This window comes from Desmodus rotundus, chromosome 6 (assembly GCF_022682495.2).
Source record: "Desmodus rotundus isolate HL8 chromosome 6, HLdesRot8A.1, whole genome shotgun sequence".
NCBI classification, from domain to species: Eukaryota; Metazoa; Chordata; class Mammalia; order Chiroptera; family Phyllostomidae; genus Desmodus; species Desmodus rotundus.
In genome coordinates, this window is record NC_071392.1 from 111,922,788 (window position 1) to 111,943,453 (window position 20,666).

Genomic DNA, 20,666 nt, shown 5'->3' on the forward strand with positions numbered 1-20,666 from the left:
CTCTTCGGGAAAGTTCTTAGCAGAGTCTGGATAAAGTCATGCCCTAGAGTTGTCTCTGTACATATTCCTATGTGTTACTACATCTTGTCACTTTGCTTATTTATTTAGGGTAATGTATTAAAACAGGGATTTACAAAAAACAAAGTCATTTAGGCCTTAAGTGTCCTGTGGTTTTTGGGGGGCATCTTTGAAAATATGCTTTACTATTTAAATACTGAACAAAAAATGGTGTAAGTTCAAAGTGATTTCCCAAATTGATTTGATTGCATTTGTTACTTTATTATGGGATTTTGAGCTTTAACTTGGGTAGTAATCCTTCACTATCTGCTTAAATTTGTCTAAGTTGAACCTTGGACTGGGCATTTTGTTGCTCATAATGACTTCCTTACCCATTTCTTTTTCTGTGGAATTGATCTGGCATTGAGACACAAGTGTTATATATACGGAGGCATCACAATTTTCTATCAATTCTTGATGAATAAAATTGCTTGCTTTAATTGATTCAGTTATTTGACCTGAAGAAATATGATTGAAATTAACTACTTTTTGAACACTGGGCAGCAGTGTTTCTTGGGCTGACTTACACTATCGATTTTTTTCTTTCGAGATTATCCATAAATTTTTTCTTAAGTCCTGATTTTGTCAAGTTCTGCCATCCTTTCCAGGGGCAGCAAAGGTATCCATATGTACACTGAGTTTAGAGAGTAAGGGAGAGACAGAAACATCAATTGGTTGCCTCCCACTCCACTTACCCCGAATAGGGATAGACCTGGCAACCTTTTGGTGTACTGGGAAAACGATCCAATCAATGAGCCACCTGGCCAGAGTGCCATTGGTATGATACAAGGTGGCAATGTAGCTCACTACTACAGAATAAAATTTTGAGGTTTTTATTTTTAGAGGGGAAAAGAGGAAGGGAAACAAAAGTAGTTAAAATTGCCATTCTGAGTGAAATCCTTCTGGTAAGTAATTGATGAGACTTGGGAAATCTGTAGCTACTGTTGCTATTCTGGAAGTGTCCCTGGATGCAGGTGCTGCTGCATTTGAGTGTCCTGTGTCCCCCAAACATTTCATTAAAGTTCCTTAAAATGTTAAAGTTTTCTTAGAATTTTGATAACAGTGGGTAATGCAGTTTGTAACAAAATCCGTGAAGGTCTCTGGCCTGAGTTGGTGAAGGGCATTTGACTCATTACTAAGACCCTACCTATCAAGTCAATTAGAGCTTTGTTGGGAGGCGGGAATCAGTTTCTACAGAATCATCTGGAATGGCCTAGATGGGTGTGAACTCAAGCACCTCGTGCAAAGCATAAAGTAGCAGGTTTTGATTCCAGGTCAGGGCACATGCCTGGGTTGGGGCCTGTGGGAAAGGCAACCAATTCATATTTCCCTTTCTCATTTCTAAAATCATCTGGAATTGATTTAGTTGAGAAGCTACAAAAGTGGTGGTGTGGTTTTGTTGCACGGTGGATAATTCATTTTTTCTGATCGAGCCAGCAGCTCTGGCCAAATTTTTGTATGAACTTATGCATTGTGACCTGGAGGAAGTGGAATATACTTGTAGCTTCAGTTTTTCACCTTTAAAATAGTGATAATAGTATCGTTTATCAATGTTAAAAGGATGGAAAATGTGGGTTTATTAGAATCTGGAAGGTTCCAGGTGTGGAAAATTTTTCTAACAATTTATCAGATTCAAGTCTAGTGAAAAGGACTAACAGCCTGCCTTACAAAATCTCTAACCAAGATCTTGGTCAAAATCTTTAACCAATAATAGGCTAAGAATGAAGAAGAAAACTGCCTCCACACCAAGACGACTAAAAGTCTTTTTATTATAGTACATGGGTTGGGACTGATGGGACGGGGGTGGAAGTGGGCAACGATTGCCTTGATTAGCATCGGATGCCCATCCCGATAGCCATGAATGTGCCAAAGGTGCCGCCACTCTGCATCATGGTTTTCCCGATGCCGCCCATCAGCTCCCGACCCCGCATTCCAATCCTGAGAAAGGAGGAAACCGAGATGGGGCCAATGGAAACAAAAATACTGTACAGAGCTAACTGCCCTTTTCCGGAGTGTTTTTAGTGATGAATAGAGCTTTCCGGAAGTCTGGCAGGACATCCCCCTCCATCTGGGATCTGAGACAGCCTTTAGTTTCTGGGAGTCAGCAAATGCAGTGTCAAATACACGGAAACCATATTCCTGTGGTTTTACTTCTAGAGTATATGTGTATGACCCTTAGTGTTCCCTAGTGTTTGAAGGGCTTGGATTCATTATATAGGCTGTCAAGTATAAAATATGAAACAACACAATTGTTGTGATAGCACCACAGCATTTAGCACAGTGATTGACACAGTAAGTTCTCAGTAAATGGTAATGTACAATCTGGAAAAATGGGAATAGTCTACTACATGTACAAAGGACATGTAGGGTGTAGGGTTTATCTGCTTCATTTCTACCATCCTGTTCACAGTACAGTAAAACTGCTCAACAAGTATCTTTCGCGACTTGCAATTGGAAATAATAGCAGTAAAAACCATTTGCTGAGCACTTAATATGTGCCAGATTCTGTGCTAAATGTGCTCTGATTCGGTCCTTACAGCTCTATGAGGTAGGTGTTACTGACCTCATTCTGTACGTGAGGAAACGCAGGCTCAGCTTGCCTAAGGTTACAGAACGAGTGGGCGCCACAGGGGAGGTTGAGTCAGAGCTCGTACTCTCAAGCACCGAGGATTCCAACCTGTCCTTCCAGACTTAGAGTGGTTAGGAAATCAGTCTCGCTCAGAGGACAGCGAGGAGATTGGAACGAGTTAAGGCTCTATTCGGGCTGCAGGAATGGGGCGGGAGGTCCGGTAATCCCGCCCAGAGGTCACCACCCTCACCCCTCACCTGAGACACGAAAAGGTGCCGAAGAGCGCCCCGGCCGCCATGCCCACGGCGCAACCCATCACAAAGCCCATCTTCACGCGGTCGAAGCAACTTGGCTGGGACTGTCCATAGGGACCCACGGCCACCGGCATCTGCGGGATTCGAAGATCAGAAAAATGCAGGCCTGGCCGCCATCCCGAAAGCCGGGCGGGGACCGGAGGAAACGAGGGTGGGGAGAGTGCACAAGGGTTCGAGGAAGTTCGGGAAGGAAAATCAGAGAGGAATCCAACTCCATCACCCTTTTAGCCTTCGGATCCCCGATCGCCCACCTCACCTCGCTCGCGGCCTCGGTAGCTCAGATCTACGTCTCACACGGAACGCCAGGCGGAGCGCACTCGTGGCCCGAGGAATGCTTCCGGGGCGCTGGACAGTACTTCCGGGAGTCCGCAGCTAAAGACTGCAACCGCTTGGGGATAGGGGCTGTGCCTTCGGGACGATGCTGCTGCGAACGGCTTGGAGGCGGGTGGCTGCGGCGGTGCCCCCAGTTCCGGGCCCGGGGCCCGAGGCGCCCACTCGGGGTCTGCGCCTGCGCGGTACGCCCCCGTGTCCCTGTCGCTGCCGCCCTCCCAGAAGGAGCGGACTTAACTCCTCTGCGCTTTGACGCATCCGAAATATTCTGTAGCCTCTCTCTTTTACCCGCTCCCCAGACGCTCTGACCCTTCCCCTTGGCTTCACCCCTCTAACTTTCTCAGTCTTGCCGCCTTAGTGACTTTGCCGCGACCTCCTCAGATCCTGTCCCGCAAACCCTCAGAGCCCTTGAGGCTTGGCCTTCAGAATTCTGGCCAACTTGTAGAGATGCTAGTCGTTTAGCCAGTGACCTTTAAAGGAGATTTTACCTACTCTGTCTCCACATTCCTTCTAAATGGCCTTGCCCTTTCAGACCCATCCCCACTCCCAACAATGTAATTTGAATATTGTGCCAGCATCCCCTTCTAAGAACCCTGTCTCTGTCCCTTACCTTCTTTCACAGTTTGCTCAACTCCTCTGATGTTTTCTTTTTCATTAAGATTCAACCTCAACATTCCTTAAACTTATCTCCATCCGGCTTTTGCCTTCTGCTGTCTTGAATACTGTGTCCATAGTTGCATCCTTTCTCACTTGGCCCCTCCGTTCCCTATTTTTTGTCAGTTTTAGACCATGCTCCCCAGTTTGCTGTTCCCTCAGATACAGCCACTGCTCCGGAGGTGGAGTCAGTGCTGCGACCTCTGTATATGGATGTGCAAGCTACAACTCCTCTGGTAAGGATGGAGGTGCAGCTCTTCCCAATGCTGTTTATAGGAATTATATTGTAGAAGTGACAACGTACAGAAATGGCTGGATCCTTGTAGAACTAAGAGCCATTGATCAGTGTGTGCTGGGAAAAGCTGTGAGCAAGGAATTAGGAGGCTTAAGTTATAGTCCACTAGAAATGGCTCAGCTACTTCCAAGCTATTGATCTTGTTCAAATCACTTCAGTGCAGGCACTATAATACTAGTTAAGCATGGGTTTGGAATTAGCAGGACTGCTACTTAGTAACTGAATTTGGGTAAGTAGTAAATGTATGAAGACATGAACCAGCCTTTAGCAGCTTGGCACATGATAAGCACTTGAATAGTAATGCAAGGTTTCACTAATATATGGACTCTGTCATGTCCTGGGCCCTTGTAGATCACATTTCCTGGCAGGAATGGAAACACCTGCAGAAATAGCTGTCAGGACAAGACAATGTTTGTAGATTACCCTGGGAGAAGGTAGAATAGCCTGATTTAAGATAGATTGGGAGTGGGAGCATATTAGATTGATGTTTGTTTCGTATCTGAGGGGCTGTAAGAATGTTTGCAGCCTAATCTAAGCAGTGTCTGAAGGTTTGGGAGTGTGTTGGGGGAGGTCTGAGGAAATGGAGTGGGACCTGAGTTAACTATGGGCTGAAGAAGACTGATCTATTCTGTTGTGCACAGGACCCTCGGGTGCTTGATGCCATGATCCCTTACTTTGTCAACTACTATGGGAACCCACACTCCCGGACACATGCTTATGGCTGGGAGAGTGAGGCAGCCATGGAACGTGCTCGCCAGGTTAGTCCAGATGAGTCTAGGAGGTACTGATGGCAAGATTCAGTGGCCTGTGGGAGGCATTACCTTCACGGTAAGTGTGGGTGGAGGTAGAAATGGTCTGGGGCTCTTTCAGAAAGAGATTCAGAGAGGAGGCCTTGGAGTCCCTCTGAAGGCATTTGATTAGTTCCCATATTTCCTAGCTAAATGACCTTTGGCAAGTTATCTAATTTCTCCAAGCCTAAGTTTCCTTACATTGCAGATAAGATTGTAATAGTTCCTACTTCCTAGGGTTCTTGGGTGAATTAAATGAGACAATGCTGACCATGATGTGTTTATTAATCCCCCCCAAATCAATAATGATTTCCTAAAAACACATTATTATTATTATTATTATTATGTATTGGGCTGGAAAAGAGCCTGGGATCTGGGACGTAACTGAATTTATCCTTGCCTGACCCTGCTAGGTGCAGAACTTCTTGGGCAGTTGATAGAATGCAGTGGAGCTTTTCTTGATCCAGAGCTCTGTCCTAACTGTATCCTATAGCCGACTATTTTCCTGGGGAACTGATGTTAATTATCTCTGTTTCTTGGTTTGCAGCAAGTAGCATCTCTCATTGGGGCAGATCCTCGTGAGATCATTTTCACTAGTGGTGCTACTGAATCCAATAATATAGCAATTAAGGTAAGAAAGGGGAACCGAAGGGCGTATCAGGTTTCTTGACTTGGGAGATGGTGTCCTTCTATCATCTGGGCTTATGCATGTATTTCCCAGCTACCTACTCCCACCCTATTGTAAAGAGAAGACACAAACACAGACTCTGATTTTTTTGTTCCTTCAACCCTTTGCTCCTATTGAACTGAATTTAGTAAGGTAGTTGGAGAGGAAAGGAAGTGGGTCTTGGACCATTAACCACTTGATTTTTTGGGACAGCAGCTACTTCAGAGATGGAATGATTTAGTCACAGTGAAGTCCAGAATGCATTTGTAATTGGGCATGTTTCTCAGCTTCACCCTTATATATATGATTTCAGAGCTGCCCTCCTCTCAGCCTTCCCTTTTCTTTCTGATCAGATCAGTTTGCAACAGCTTTCTCCCATTTCTGTATTTTTTTAAAGAGTTTATTTCTTTATTTTTAGAGAGGGGGAAGGGAGGGAGCAAGAGGAGATAATCATCGATGTGGGAGAGAGATACATCGATCAGTTGTCTCTCGCATGCCCCCAACTGGGGAACTGGCCCATAACCCAGGTGTGTGCCCTGACTGGGAATCAAACCAGCAACCCCTTGGCCCTCAGGCCAGCACACAATCCACCAAGCCACACCAGCCAGGGCTCCTCCCGTTTCTTTAGATGCCCCCATTTTCAGGCATTGGTTTCCGTGGCATTCATTTGGTCACCCATTCTGGGAGAAGTCACTCTGTCCTTGGGACATACAGGTATCTAGTGCTTACAAAAGTAAAACTCCACTCTCAGTAGTCATACGTTTTCTGGAACATAACCACCTTTGATTGAGCCTGGTTATGAGGATCACTTGTATTGAGCCCTGGTTCTGATAAATTGTGGGCTATATTGTTAGTTCCACTTTAGCTTCACCCCCTCTTACTGTTGTCTCTCAATTTTGCTTCCAGTATTTTTTTGGGGGGTGGGGGGGACCTGTCCTCAGCATAGGAGGCCTGGGACAGGCTCCAGAATCACCAGCATTCTACCAGATCCTGTTAGCAGGAAATCGTCCTTTCTTTGGACTGCAGAGATCGCAGAGCCAGGTCCTTCCAAGAAATGAGGATGGTTTCCAAAGTTTGAAAATGTTTGTTTTGAAAGGTTCCACAGCTCCCAAACCTAGATTAAGTATTGCCAAGAACCGTTGTGACGGCGTTCCCCGTAGTCTCCTGGACAGGGAGAGTAAATATATATCTGCTATTAGAGCATTCTACACTGTGAGTAACTGGGATAGGAGAAGGGGAACTTTTAACTGTTTTCCTCATTATATTCCTTGTCTTTAAGAACATACAGTTTTTATGTTGTTTAAATTTAGCCGAATTGGTTTTATATTCTGCTTTTAAAGTAGTGTTCTATTATAAACTCTGGAGGAATGGGGTTTCACGTTTTCTTTCTTTTTTTAATTTTTAGAAAATAATTCATGCATTTGTGGTAAGATTTTTTTAATTCCATAGACAAGTTTCACAGAAAGTGTAAGTCTTTCTCCCCTATTCTTACCCCAAGTCCTGTTCTGAGAAGTTAATTCTGTTAATTCTAAACTAGTTCTGTTTAGTGTTGCTCCAGAAAAAAATCTCTACATATATACAGACTTGCTTTTAACATTTTCTCAAATTGTAGCGTGTCATATTAACTCTTCTGTAGCTATTAATAACATGTCCTATGTTCTTCCATTTCCAACTCCATTATTTTTTAAAATTTATTTATTTATTTTTATTCAGTTACAATTGTCTGCATTTTCTCCCCATCCCTCCACTCCACCCCAGCCAGTCCCACCTCCCTCCCCCACCTCTACCCCCACCCTTGATTTTGTCCTTGTGTCCTTTATAGTAGCTCCTATATTATTTTTAATATAACTATATTCTTGACTATGGAGCTATGTTTTCCAACTTAGTATTTATTTTATTATTCTCTTGTTGGATGTGTTTAACCTTTCCATTTGTCTTGAGGATTGTAAATACTACTAAAGCATATTTTGTCTCTATAGCTTCATCTATCTTTTGCAATATTTCCCTAAGGTAAACTCCCAAAAGAGGAATCACAGTTAAAGAATGTGAATACAGCTTTTAAGACATCTTTCTACATAATTCTCTGAAGAGTTATAGCATAAATACTGCCGTAAGCAGTAAGTGTATGAGTTTCACTTCTACACTGCCAGCCTTGGGTATCAGTATCACCATATTTGCATGCTTTGCTATTTAAATAGAAATAAAAGAGAGAGGCTTTTGCTTGGGGAGAAAGGATAGGCGTGTTCCCTATTTTCCACCTGTGAATATATTTGGTCTTTTTCTCTGTTCCTGGTACAGAGCTTCAAAAACCTTTGGAGTTTCCTGAATGATAAGATTGTCATTTCTTATTCAAAACAAGCCCCTTTGGACCATATCTGGGTTTATGGTAATGAGGTGATTCATGGTGGGCCCTTAGTGTCTTTCTTGTTATTTTTTATTTTTTTAATTGATTTTAGAAAGAGAGCGAATGGGGGAGCATAGAGGGAAAGATATCAATTTGCTGTTCCGCTCATTTATTGCATTCCTTGGTTGATTCTTATTTATTTATTTATTTATTTTTATTGTATTTATTTATTTTTAGAGAGAGGGGAAGGAGGGAGAAAGAGAGGGAGAGAAACATCAATGTGTGGTTGCCTCCCATGCGCCCCTCACTGGGGACCAGACCTGCAACCCAGGCATGTGCCCTGACTGGGGATCGAACCAGCGACCCTCTTGCTTTGCAGTCCAGTACTCATTCCACTGAGCCACACACCAGCCAGGACTTACTGGTTGATTCTTGTATGTTCCTGACAGGGGATCGAACCCACAACCTTGGGGTATTGGGAATAGTGCTCTAAACAACTGAGCTACCCAGCCAAGGCAATGGGCCCTTAGTTTCAAGGGACAGGCTGGTCACTCCAGAATGATCAAGAATATGATTAGAGGATTGAAACTTCTAGCTCTACTCTCCTCTGAGGAGAATAGTGGGGCTAGAGATTGAGTTCAGTCCTGTGGCCAGAGATTTAATCATCATGCCCACATAATGAAACCCCCATAAAAACTCTGGACTGCGAGGCTTGGAGGAGCTTCCAGGTTGGTGAACTCATGGGTGTGCTGAGAAGGTGGCGTGCCCAGATTCCACAAGGAGAAAGCACAGAAGCCCTGCGCCCCTCCCCACTCCAGACCTCACCCTATGCATCTCTTCCATTTAGATGTTCCTGAGTTGTGTTCTTTTATAATAAAACCCTAATCATAAGCGCAGCACTTTTAGTGAGTCTGTGAGCCATTCTAGTGAATTAGTGAACTTCAGAGGGCTGTGGGAAGCCCTGAATTTGGAGCCAGCTGAGCAGAAGTATGGGTGGGGCTTATGACACACAGGACTAGTGGCTCGCATTTGAAGTGGGGGCAGTCTCCTGGGACTGAGCACCTTAACCTTTGAGATTTGCATGAACTCTGGGTGCCATCATCAGGATTAAATTGATTTGTAGGACACCCAGTTGGTGTCAGGGAATTGATGTTGGAGCATACCATGTGTTAGGGTGGTCGGTGACCCAGGCTGTGAAAGAATTCACAAAGAGAAGAAAGTGTGGAGGATAAAGTTCTTACTCACTCTCCAAGAAAGAAGAGGGGCATGGTGTGGAGAGATACTCTGGCCTCGAGGGGTTAGGGCTTTGAGCTTTTATTGGATTGTAATTGGATTAAAAAAAGGCTGGGGGGTTGCTGTCTTGTGGTCCCTGGGCAGTTGGGGCATTATAACAGGAGGCTGCAGTTTGTTCCAATGTTTTCTTCCTCCTCTGGCTGTAGGGAGTGGTGAGTTCTGTTCTTGCTTTTCAGTAATTTCCAGTCTTGGGGATGTAAGCTCAGAAGAATAAAATGGCAGTCATGTTTAACAAGGTCACAGGTCTGTGAGGCGAACAGTGTCACAGTAGCAATGGGACTGGCTTTACCCTTGCACCACCCTTCCCCACTCTCCCTTTACAAATGGGGTTAAAGTCATCTCTGTCTCTCTGAATATATTCTCCTTCCTTCCACCACCACCAATTTATAGGGGGTGGCCAGGTTTTATAGGTCACGGAAAAAGCACTTGATCACCACACAGACAGAACACAAATGTGTCCTGGACTCTTGCCGTTCACTGGAAGCTGAGGGCTTTCAGGTCACCTACCTCCCAGTGAAGAAAAGTGGGATCATTGACCTGAAGGTAGGAGTGGCTCCTGACTGGAGGGGAAAATTTGGAGGAACATGGCTTCAGGCTATAAACTTCCCTTTTCTGCCTCAGCTCTAGCTCGAAGGAAGGACTAGAGCTAATGATGCGGGTGGGGCTTAGAGATGTAGGCCTTGCAGAGAACCTGAGTGTATATTTGGTGGGGTGGTCAGTGACCTGGGCTGTGAACGACTTCACAAAGGGAAGAGAGCATAGGCAGGGGAATCCAACCTTTTGGTGTCTCTGGGCCACACTGGAAGAAGAAGAGCTCTCTTGGGCCATACATTAAATACAAAAACACAAACAAAAACTGTTGAGTAAAAAAAGGTTTTAAGTAAATTTATGATTTTGTGTTGGGCTGCATTCATAGCTGTCTTGGGCTGTGTATGACCCTCAGACCGCAGGTTGGACGCCCCTGGCAGAGAGTAAAGTTTTTGCCCACTATCTAAGAGAGGAGAGGGGCATGGTGTGGAGAGATATACCAGCACTGAGGGGTGGGGGCTTTGAGCTTTTACTGGATTATACAGGATGGGGGGGCTGTTGCTGTTGTGTGGCCTCTGGGCTCTTTGGAGCAGTGTAACACAGGGAAGGTTCCATTGGTTTGAATAAGCTGCAGTTTGCTCCAATGTTATCTTTTGCCTACGGCTCTGGGGGAGGGAGGTAGGGCCATTAGTCATGTTCTGTTCTTGCTTTACAGTAATTTCAAGTCCTGGGGACATAGCTCAGAAGAGTAAAATGGCAGTCATGTTTAACAAGGGCACGGGCCTGCTCAGCAAATGGCGCCACAGTAGCAAATAATGCAGACTTTATCCTGTCAATATTCCCCTTTCATCTGTGCTACCATCTTCCTTTTCTCTGAGGATGTATTTCTCAGCTTTATTGGTGCTTCCTTGTTTGTGTGGGAGCCACTGGCCATGTATGTAGGGTGCCAGGGGCTCACACCATGGCAAAGCTCTGGCCTCTTCCTCCCTTACACTGATGTCTCTCGTTGCTTTAAAGAGGAAGGGTAGTTTTTTTAGAAGAATGTTTCCCTTTTTGCCCCATATCCTTATGTGTCCATTTCAGCTAGTGAGTCCAAGCATCTAGTCCACCAGGTTTTAGATACTAGCATCCCCAGATAAATCCTAAGATACAGTTTGTAGACAGGACCCTGTCATGTACATTCGGCATTAAGGTGGAAACATGAGGACAATGACCTGAAGGTAGAAGACTACAAGGTGAGGAAATCTCTAGGATTGGTTTACAGGATAATTAACAAGATACGTGCTCCTTTGAGGGTGGTTACACCTCTGAGGGGCATGGAAAAGAGGTTTACTCTGTTTTTTCAAAGGTGTGTTAACCTAGATGGCCAAGAACAATGGACAGGGTTTGCTTAAGGCAGAGATAAACCCTTTACTAAAGACGTTACAGGCCTTGGGTGTGAACAGGGACCACACCAGTTCAGTTAGGATTTTCTTCTTTTACAAATAGGTACCCAGTAATCCATTTTGTTTCCTCAGGTCCCTGATTTAAAGCAATTTTTTTAAATTGATTTTTTAGAGAGAGAACAGGGAAGAGAGAGAAGCATCAATTTGTTGTTCCACTTATCTGTGCATTCATTGGTTGCCTCCTGTACGTGCCCTGAATGGAGATCGGACATGCCACAGGATGATACTCTAAGCAACTGAGCGACCCGGCCAGGGTCCGGTTACGAATTTTCGACCAGATCACCATGTGAAGTCACTTTTGGTCATTGATTTATCACAGCACCCCTTTTTGTTCACAAGTTTTATAAAGAATTAAAATTGCCAAAGTGTTTTTCAGTGTGGCTGTACCATTTTACGTTCCCGTGAATAGTGTATGAGTGATCGAGTTTCTTTGCATCCTTGCCAGCATTTTTGTATTGTCACTATTCTTATTTAAACCATTCTGACAGGTGTGTAGCAAAAGGCTCCTTTCCAAGACTAAGCTTGCCTGTGTTCTAAGTTGGGGAGGACTACTTGGTGGTACTGTATATAGTCTCCTTACTCCTGATATTCTTAGGACCTAGAAGCTGCCATCCAGCCCGATACCAGCCTGGTCTCAATCATGGCTGTGAACAATGAGATTGGAGTGAAGCAGCCCATTGTAGAAATAGGTGAGTATCCTGGATACTCCCCTGATGCTTGCCCACCACTGGGATTCATCTGAGGAGGGGAGTGGGCCGGCATCTGTAACACTTTATAGAGTGCAGTGAGAAAATCTGGGGAAAGAGACCTTGTGAATGGCATAGCCAGTATTTGAATCCAGGTCTAGTACGTTTTATGTTCTTTTCATTTTTCTTCAGTTGGTGCAGTAAATAAAAACCAGACAAACAAAATAACCTCTGTTCCTCTTTGACCTTTTTCACTTTTATCTCTTTATGATGCTCACTGAGAGCCAGACTCGCCCTGTAACCTCTTAGTCACATTAGCAAATCTACCTGTTACTCTCTGCCTCTTTTAAAATCAAAAAGAATATGAAAGTTAATCTGATATATTGAAAGATCGGTGTTGGAGAGAGAGAGAGCGAGAGAGGGAGGGAGAGGGAATGATTTCTATGGCTAGAGGCTAATGCCTGATGCACTTTTGCCCTAGAACTCGTGGTACATTGCGGGACCACTGCCAGGTGACTTCCCGACATTGTGCTATGGTTCTTCCCCTCTGTTGTTTCCTCAGGGCAGATTTGCAGTTCCAGAAAGGTCTATTTCCATACCGATGCAGCCCAGGCTGTCGGAAAAATCCCAGTTGATGTCAACGACATGAAAATTGATCTCATGAGCATCAGTGGCCACAAAATCTATGGTCCAAAAGGTACCAGCCCCTCCTCGAGTTTCTCTGCTCTGCACTTCCCAGTAAACCCCTTCACAGGTGTTCCTTGAACTCACTGGGGACTGCCATTGCTCTCAGAAGTTGTAAATTCAGAGTGCCTTGCAGAATGCAAGTGTCATTTATTTACTTATTTTTATATATATTTTTCAAATTATAAGAGAAACTTAACTTAGAAAGTTACAGAAGTAGTAGAAGTGAGCCAGCTGGGCTGCATAGACTTGAGAAACAAGTTACAGATGCAAAAAAAAAAAAAAAAAAAAAAGGCCCTTGGACAATGCTTAGGAGAGGGAAAGGCAAAGGCAAAGGTAACGGGCTTTGGGGGAAGAAGAGGGGTTGGGAAAGACATGAAGGGGTGCTGCCAAGAGGGGGAGCACTCTGCAAGTGTCATTTAGCAATAGCCAAGAACACTCGCCTATTTGTAGATCATCCTAGTTGCAGTGTAGCACACCATTCTCCCCTGTTCTCTTTAGAAAGCTAGAAAGCATGTAGGCATGCCTTTGGTTGAGGAACAGGGCTTAAGTCCAGCTACCTTGTCTCCCCTCTTTGCAGAGCAATATGCTTTGAGTCCTTCATTCCCCCAGGTCTTGCTTTAGCCTAGAGGAAGGTTGTGTGGGTTGTGCATCTCTCAGTGTTTGTTCCCGGACTTAGTGGTCTGTGTCTTCCTGTTAGTCAAGAATACTTCTCTATTCCATGTAGTCTTGACCTAGGAATGTTTTCTAATGAATTCTGCCTCTTCACCCCAACTTTGTGAAGATACTGTTGCCCGCTATTTTATGGAAGTAGCCATAAAAAACAAACAGCTCCTCCTCTGTCTCTGGGGTGAGGTTCTGTGGGAGTTGATAATGCCAGTACACTTTTCGTGTCCACAGGGTGTGTCACCTGAGTGTACACCCTGTGGGAAAAGGTGTGATAGCTCCTGGATGCATGTAAGATGACTTCTTCTAAAGGTTCCCAGAGGTTGCAAAGAGTGTTTTTGTGAGCTCTTATTTTAAAGAGCCCAACGGCCATTCTATCTTTAACTAAAGTGTTGCCTTTATTGTCTTTAATTGAAGATAAATCTGTATATGTGTGTGCTCCCAACTGGAGATTGAACCCACAATATAGGTTCTGCCCTGACCAGGGATCGAACCCACAACCTTTTGGTGTATGGGATGACACCCCAACCAATGGAGGCACCTGGCGAGGGCAGGAGCTACTTTATTTTTATTTAAAATTTTTTTTTAAATGTATTAATTTTACAGAGAGAGAAGGAGGAGGGAAGAGAGAGAGAAACATTGATTTGTTGTCCCACTTATTTATGCATTTGTTGCTTATTTCTTGCATGTGCCCTGACCAAGTATCAAACTCACAACCTTTCTGGTGTATGGGATGACACTAGCCAACTGAGCTACCCTGCCAGGCAAGGAATTACTTTAAATTTAAAATGAGCCTTTACTCCTGGTAGTTACCTTCCTGATGTTAAATAATTTTATAAGTATTGTGTATGCTTTTACTGCTGTTTTTTTCTCCCCCCCCCCCCAACTTTTCTTATTTAAAAAAATTTCAAGCTCACATAAAAGTTAAAAGAATATTTTGACCCCTTTGGAAAGTGATATTTTATTTCATCTGCACTTTTCTTTCTCTCTTTTGTGTAACAAACTTTGTTTCCCAGGGGTTGGTGCCATCTACATTCGCCGCCGGCCCCGTGTGCGTGTAGAGGCCCTGCAGAGTGGAGGGGGGCAGGAGCGGGGTATGCGGTCTGGGACAGTGCCCACACCCTTGGTGGTGGGGCTGGGGGCTGCGTGTGAAGTGGCACAGCAAGAGATGGAGGTATGGAGCGAGCAGTTCCCTCTCACAGCTTTTCCCCTGTGCTGGGTCTCCTGCTAGAGGCTTCTCGGCATGACAGAATCAGATCTCTACCCGAAGAGGAGTTTTAAGAAAACCATCCTCGTCCCGGTGCTGCTGGCATCTTCTTCTGGAGAGATGTTATGGACTCCAAACTCCAGGCCCTTTCAGTAGTTACCAGCTTATTTATTTTGGGTTTGTTAGAACCATGTGTCCAGTTATTGAGCACCTTTGCATATCAGGTTCTGAGCTCAGTGCTGGGGATAGCGTTCTCCATGAGTAACACAGGACGATAGGTGGGTCTGATGCAGGGTCACTTCAGGCACAGGAGAAGAAGGGCTCCTCATCCTGTGTGTTTCTGTGCTGTGCTGTCGATGGTCACTGTGCTTAGTTCTCTCTTGCTTGTTCCTCAGTATGACCACAAGCGAATTTCAAAGTTAGCAGAGCAGCTGACACAGAAGATAATGAAGAGCCTTCCAGATGTGGTGATGAATGGGGACCCTGAGCACCATTACCCAGGTATGAACAAGCCCTTTCCATTCCTATTCTGGAAGAGCCTGAGACTCTGAGACTCCTCTCATAGTGGTTCTTTCTTCCAGGCTGTATCAACCTCTCCTTCGCCTATGTGGAAGGGGAGAGTCTGCTGATGGCGCTCAAGGATGTTGCCTTATCTTCGGGGAGGTAAGTTGGACCAGATAGACAGGGACTGTGGCAGGACTGATTAGCCTGGCTTCTCAGTGTTATAACAAACTATTAAGCTTCCTACTGTAGAGATGACAGGCACAGGAGCTGTTGGTTAAGAGTAAAGGTCATTTTGTAAATGTCTGGTTTTTTTTAGCTAGCTGGGCACAGGCTGAAGTTTGCCACTCTAGGAGGGCTTCCTGGGGTAGAATTTTGTGCCTTTCATTGACCCAGAAGTTGCATGTATCTGTTCTAATACTATATTAGCAGTGCTGTGGCAGGCCTTCTAGAATTGAAGTATGCTTCAAAGGCCACCACAGGTTTAGCTGTCCTTTAGGCTGGTACAATATGGTGTATTCAGTCAGGGAAGTGAGCACATGTTCTGCTGCCTCTTGTTGTCACACCAGCCCATGCGGTGTCATGCTTTGGCAGGGTCATTGCTGAAGGCATTTATCCTTCATATGGGCCAGATTCATATCCCAGAAGGTGCAGGTAGCATCAGGCCCTTTAGCTCCAACAGATGAGAATATCTCTTTTGTCTCCAAGGTACAACTTCAGGGACCTGAGGGGTGGGAGCAAGACTGGGGTTCGGGGCTAAAAGCAGATGTTGATGATGAGCTGAGCAAGGCTCTGTGTCTTTCTCCTCAGTGCCTGCACCTCTGCATCCCTGGAGCCCTCATATGTTCTTCGAGCAATTGGCGCTGATGAGGATTTAGCTCACTCTTCTATCAGGTCAGTCAGTTGAGCTGCATCCTCTTTTGTATATTTCACCTCCTGTTATAGTGTTCCTCAATCTAGTTTTCCTTATTTTTTTTTTAAAGAATTTATTTATGTTTAGACAAAGGGGAAGGAAGGGCGAGAGGGAAAGAAACATCAGTGTGTGGTTGCCTCTCACATGCCCCCTACTGGGGGCCTGGCCCGCAACCCAGGTATGTGCCTTGACTGGAAATCAAACCAGCAACCCTTTAGTTTGCAGGTCCGCACTCAATCCACTGACCTACACCAGCCAGAGCTCCTTATTCTTTCTTAATTCTTCATGAAAGTTTCTAGAGCAGTGATTTTCAGATGTCATTGAATGTCACTGGGAAGTTTGTGCAAGATGAAGACTTATGAGTCCCACACTCAGAGATTCTGACTCACTAGGTCTGAAGGAGTAGGAAACGTCTCAGGCTATTCTGGTGTGGCTGTTCCACAACCCATAGAAATGCTGAGAATCTCATATCTAGAGGGGAAGGGCCATGTTCTCTCCATGTTCTTTGTGGAGTAGAGCCTCACTGAGTATTTGCTGAATGAGTTTACCTCCGTGCCAGAGCTCTGATGCAGAGCTCTTCTCCTGTGCCTTTTTCAGGTTTGGCATTGGCCGTTTCACTACAGAGGAGGAAGTGGACTACACAGCTGAAAAGTGCATTCACCATGTGAAGCGTCTTCGAGAGATGAGGTCTGCACTGTTGTACCAGAGACCCTTTGCAAGAAATGGCAGTGCTGGCTTCTCTGTTGTCCTCACGCTCCTGTGTTCACACAGCAGGAAACCAAAGTTACTTGGATTTTAGGGTTTAGGGGTCTAAAGCAAGAAACTGGATCTCCTCAGCTACTAGTTTTCAGAATATGAAAAAATGGGTTTTTTTAAAAAAAGGATTTATTTATTTTTAGAACGGGGAATGGAGGGAGAAAGAGAGGGAAAGAAACATCAATGTGTGGTTGCCTCTTGCACACCCCCTACTAGGGATCTGGCCTGCAACCCAAGCATGTTCCCTGACCAGGAATCAAACCGGCAACCTTTTTGTTCGCAGGCAGGCTCTCAGTCCACTGAGCCACACCAGCCAAGGCTGAAAAAATGTTTTTATAAACTAAAGAAGTACATACATTTAGATGTTTTTCATTATTGTTACTGATAGTATTAATAGTTGTCATTACAGCAATATCAATACAAAATTAGTGACTTGTAGATTAAGTTTAGGAAAACTCCCATTAATATAGGATTCTCGGCCTAGGACCCAATGTTGGCAACTTCTTCTCTAAGCCATCACTCATCCAATACCTCTTCTCTTTGGCAGCCCTCTCTGGGAGATGGTGCAGGATGGCATTGACCTTAAGAGCATCAAGTGGACTCAACACTAGAAAGGAGGGCCTCTGACTATGTGCTGGCCTGGCTGCTCCTGCTTCATCAACCCATGCACAGCCCAGCACCTTGTTACAGCCAGTGGGTGTTTCATGTTCAAACCAGAATTGATACAACCCAGTTGACTTCAGCATCAGCTCATCTCTAAGACAGAAACACAGGAATACCATCTTTCTGGGGTCTCAGCCTCTTTGGTGGGGAATACTCCCCATTTCTCAGGAGTCCTTCTCTGCTCTGATATGAGTGTATGTTTCACCCTGAAACAGGAGGGACATTTGTTACGATATTGCTGCTGGACGTATCTGTATCCTTGGTGGGAAGAGCCAGAACTGAAAGAAGGCTCTTTTCAGGGACCCCAAAGCTCTACGTGGACATTTGAGTTGTTGAGTATAGCAAGACTGATTCCTTCAGGAACAAGTGTAATCAACTAGATTTAATCTTTTTGTGGCTCCAAAGGCCACTTCGTCATATTGTAGACCGACCAGATCTTAGAAAGTGTGTCTTCTCTCTGTCTTTGTACACTTTTCGTTTGATCTAGTGGAGTGAGAAATGTCTATGTGAGTCTACCTATTATTCTAAAAATTTGTTTCTTTTTAAAAGTTTGTTAATTTGCAGATTGAAGAAATAAATTCACATTCCTCTATTTACTCTGTGACTTTATGAGAAGCCCGGAGAAATTTTCAATATGTGCTTGGGAATTATGGAGCAGACGACTACTACATTTGATTTCCATAGATGACTCAATCTGCTTGCATATCTCTTCTTTCATCACCTATTTGAGTGCCTGTCAGGAGCCTGATGCTGTTCTGGACACTGGCAAACAGGACCAGAAAGGACCTCGCCCTCATTCTTGTGGAGAGACAGAAAATAAGGAGTAAACAAATAAGGCTATTATAGGTTGTAACGAGTGCTTTGACAGAATCGGAGTGGTAAAAGGAAATAATGGGGAGAAACTATGCCGGGGATACTATGAGAGTCTTTTTGAGGAGGTGTTAGTTAAGCAAAAACGTGATTTCCAGTCATGGATAGAGTTAGGAGTGAGTGAGGGATGAGAAACAGCAGCAAAAGCAAAGGGCCTGAGGTATGACAAGCATGGCATATTTGAGAAGCCAGTAGAAGGCCAGTGCAGCCAGTGTAGAGTTTTTCCATTCGGGGGTCTGAAACCACAGGTGGGTAGTTACCAGCACACACACAAGTGAGAGTAAAATAAATTCGACTACATCACACATATTTTAAATATTTTATAGTTATATATTTGCATGCATGTACTAAGTTGGAAATGTATTTCTTATGTGAGTGGTGGTCAAAAGTTTGAAAGCCACTAAGCTAAAGTATGGTGAATGCAGATGGATAGGAGAAAGATGAGATTATAGAAGTTTTTAAAATAAAATTTAAATTTTGAAGAATTTATGTATTTATTTTAAAAGATTTTATTTATTTTTACTTTCTATTTTTGTTGTTTTTTAAAGATTTTATTGATTTATTTTTAGACAGAGGGTAAGGGAAGGAGAAAGAAAGAGGGAGAAACATCAATGTGTGGTTGCCTCTCGCACACCCCCGGCTGGGGACCTGGCTTGCAACCCAGGCATGTGCCCTGAAAGGGAATCAAACCAGCAACCTTTCAGTTCGCAGGCTGATGATACTCAATCCATTGAGCCACACCAGTCAGGGCTATCTATTTATTTTTTTAATTTATTGATGAGAGAAAGAGGAACATCAATTTGTTCTTCCACTTATTTATGCAGTCATTGGTTGCTTCTTGTGTGTGATTTGACCTGGGATCAAACCTGCAACTTTGGTATAGTGGATGACACTATAACCAACTGAACTACCCTGCCAGGCGTGTATTTTAAATAATTTTAGATTTAGCAAAAGGTTGCAAAGATAGTACAGTTACGTATCCATCACTCAACTTCCTCTCACTGAACATCTTTGGTACATTTGTTAAAACTAAGAGATTTACATCTGTACATTAATATTAACTAAACCTCAGATTTTATTCAGATTTCAAAGGTTTTCCCACTAATGTTCTTTCTCTGTTCCAGGATCCAACTAAGATACTACATTGCATTTAGTAGGTTTTTAAAAAATGTACTGTATTATACCTACAAAGAGTATATTTAATAAAATATAGATTTGATTTAAAAGTGTGGCCCCCACCCTGGCCGAGTGGCTCAGTTGGTTGGGGCATCCTCCCATACACCAAAATGTTGTGGGTTTGATTCTCAGGGCATATACCTAGAGTTTGGGTTCTGTTCCTGGTCGGAGTGTGTACAGGTGGCAACCAATTGATGTTACTCTCTCACACCAATTTCTCTCTCCGCCCCCTTCGCTTCCTTTTTCTAAAATCAATAGAAAACATGTCCTTGGCTGAGGATTAAAAAACAAAATGTGTGGCCTGGTTTTTTAATTTGCTGGTTTTGGCACACTGGGCTAGCACCAGGAAAATCTGCCAAACAAATCTTCCCCAAAGCTTGTTAGAGTTGTGGGAATTTGGTCCCTGATATTTTTTATTTCATTCATTCATTAATTTGTAGAGAGAGAGTAAGGAAGGGAGAAAAAGAGGGAGAGAAACTGTGATGTGAGAGAGAAGCATCAATTGGTTGCTTCTCGTACCGCCCCAATCAGGACCAAAGCTCAACCCAGGCATGTGCCTTGATGGTGAGTCCAAGTGGGACCGTTTGCTTTACTGGACAATGCCCAAACAATTGAGCTATACTGGTCAGGGCCCCTGATTTTTAAAAAACTTCTTTAAAAGACTTTATTTATTTACTTTTAAAAAGAGGGGAAAGGAGGGAGAAAGGGAGAGAAACATCAGTGTGTGAGAGATACATCCATCAGTTGCCTCTTGCATGCCCCTAACTGGGGACCTGGCCCAAATCCCAGGCATGTGCCCTGACTGGGAATTGAATCAGCAATCTTTTGGTTTGAAGGAGAGTGCCCTGGTGCTCAAACCACTGAGCCACACCAGCCAGGGCAGGGCCCCTGATTTTTTAAAAAAATATTTATTTATTTATTTGAGAGAAGAGAGCGAGAGAGACATCCTTTTGCTATTCCACTCATTTGTGCATTCATTGGTCCATTCTTGTATGTGCCCTCACCTGGGATGGAACCCACAACCTTGAGCCTGGTTCCTGAATTTTTTAGTTGACTCCTCACTTTCTGTCTTGGAACATTAGTTCAATTACCATGACATTCATGAAGATATAGGGCAGACACAGGGCCAGTGGAGTCTGGGAGGCCTGGGCCAAAGCAGCATCAGAATAATTTTTTCTATAGTAAAATAAATTGAAGTGCATCTGTAGATAGATGGGTTAATGAAGACTGGTGGATAAGGCTCCCCTGATTGAAATTTCT

General features: G+C 44.0%; 2 protein-coding genes across 3 annotated transcripts; one reads left to right on the forward strand and one right to left on the reverse strand.

Moving 5' to 3' along the window:
* Positions 1-1,806: 1,806 nt before the first annotated feature.
* Positions 1,807-3,350, reverse strand: ROMO1 (reactive oxygen species modulator 1). 2 transcript variants are annotated; one of them, XM_045194485.2, is made up of 4 exons: positions 3,197-3,350; positions 2,884-3,014; positions 2,621-2,734; positions 1,807-1,995 (listed from the first exon to the last, which is right to left on the reverse strand). In XM_045194485.2, exons 2-4 carry the CDS (start codon positions 3,012-3,014, stop codon positions 1,887-1,889), a joined length of 354 nt encoding a protein of 117 aa, XP_045050420.1. In that variant the 5' UTR covers positions 3,197-3,350; the 3' UTR covers positions 1,807-1,886. The 2 variants fall into 2 exon arrangements, with proteins under 2 accessions (XP_045050420.1, XP_024415312.1); XM_024559544.3 differs by lacking the exon at positions 2,621-2,734 and having other exon boundaries at positions 3,197-3,340.
* On the forward strand, positions 3,322-17,952 carry NFS1 (NFS1 cysteine desulfurase). The gene is made up of 13 exons (XM_024559543.3): positions 3,322-3,455; positions 4,051-4,160; positions 4,861-4,977; positions 5,555-5,638; positions 9,702-9,854; positions 11,880-11,973; positions 12,533-12,667; positions 14,337-14,494; positions 14,923-15,028; positions 15,109-15,190; positions 15,839-15,922; positions 16,539-16,628; positions 17,245-17,952. Exons 1-13 carry the CDS (start codon positions 3,359-3,361, stop codon positions 17,306-17,308), a joined length of 1,374 nt encoding a protein of 457 aa, XP_024415311.2. The 5' UTR covers positions 3,322-3,358; the 3' UTR covers positions 17,309-17,952.
* Positions 17,953-20,666: the final 2,714 nt, after the last annotated feature.

Coding starts and splice junctions, on each gene's coding strand:
- ROMO1 (XM_045194485.2), bottom strand. CDS start 3,014: ATGCCGGTGGCCGTGGGTCCCTATGGACAGTCCCAGCCAAGTTGCTTC. Junction 2,735..2,883: donor GGCACCTTTTCGTGTCTCAG/GTGAGGGGTGAG, acceptor CTGGAAGGACAG/GTTGGAATCCTCGGTGCTTG. Junction 1,996..2,620: donor TTCCTCACGTACAGAATGAG/GTCAGTAACACC, acceptor CTCCTTTCTCAG/GATTGGAATGCGGGGTCGGG.
- NFS1 (XM_024559543.3), top strand. CDS start 3,359: ATGCTGCTGCGAACGGCTTGGAGGCGGGTGGCTGCGGCGGTGCCCCCA. Junction 4,161..4,860: donor TGCAAGCTACAACTCCTCTG/GTAAGGATGGAG, acceptor TGTTGTGCACAG/GACCCTCGGGTGCTTGATGC. Junction 15,923..16,538: donor TTAGCTCACTCTTCTATCAG/GTCAGTCAGTTG, acceptor TGCCTTTTTCAG/GTTTGGCATTGGCCGTTTCA.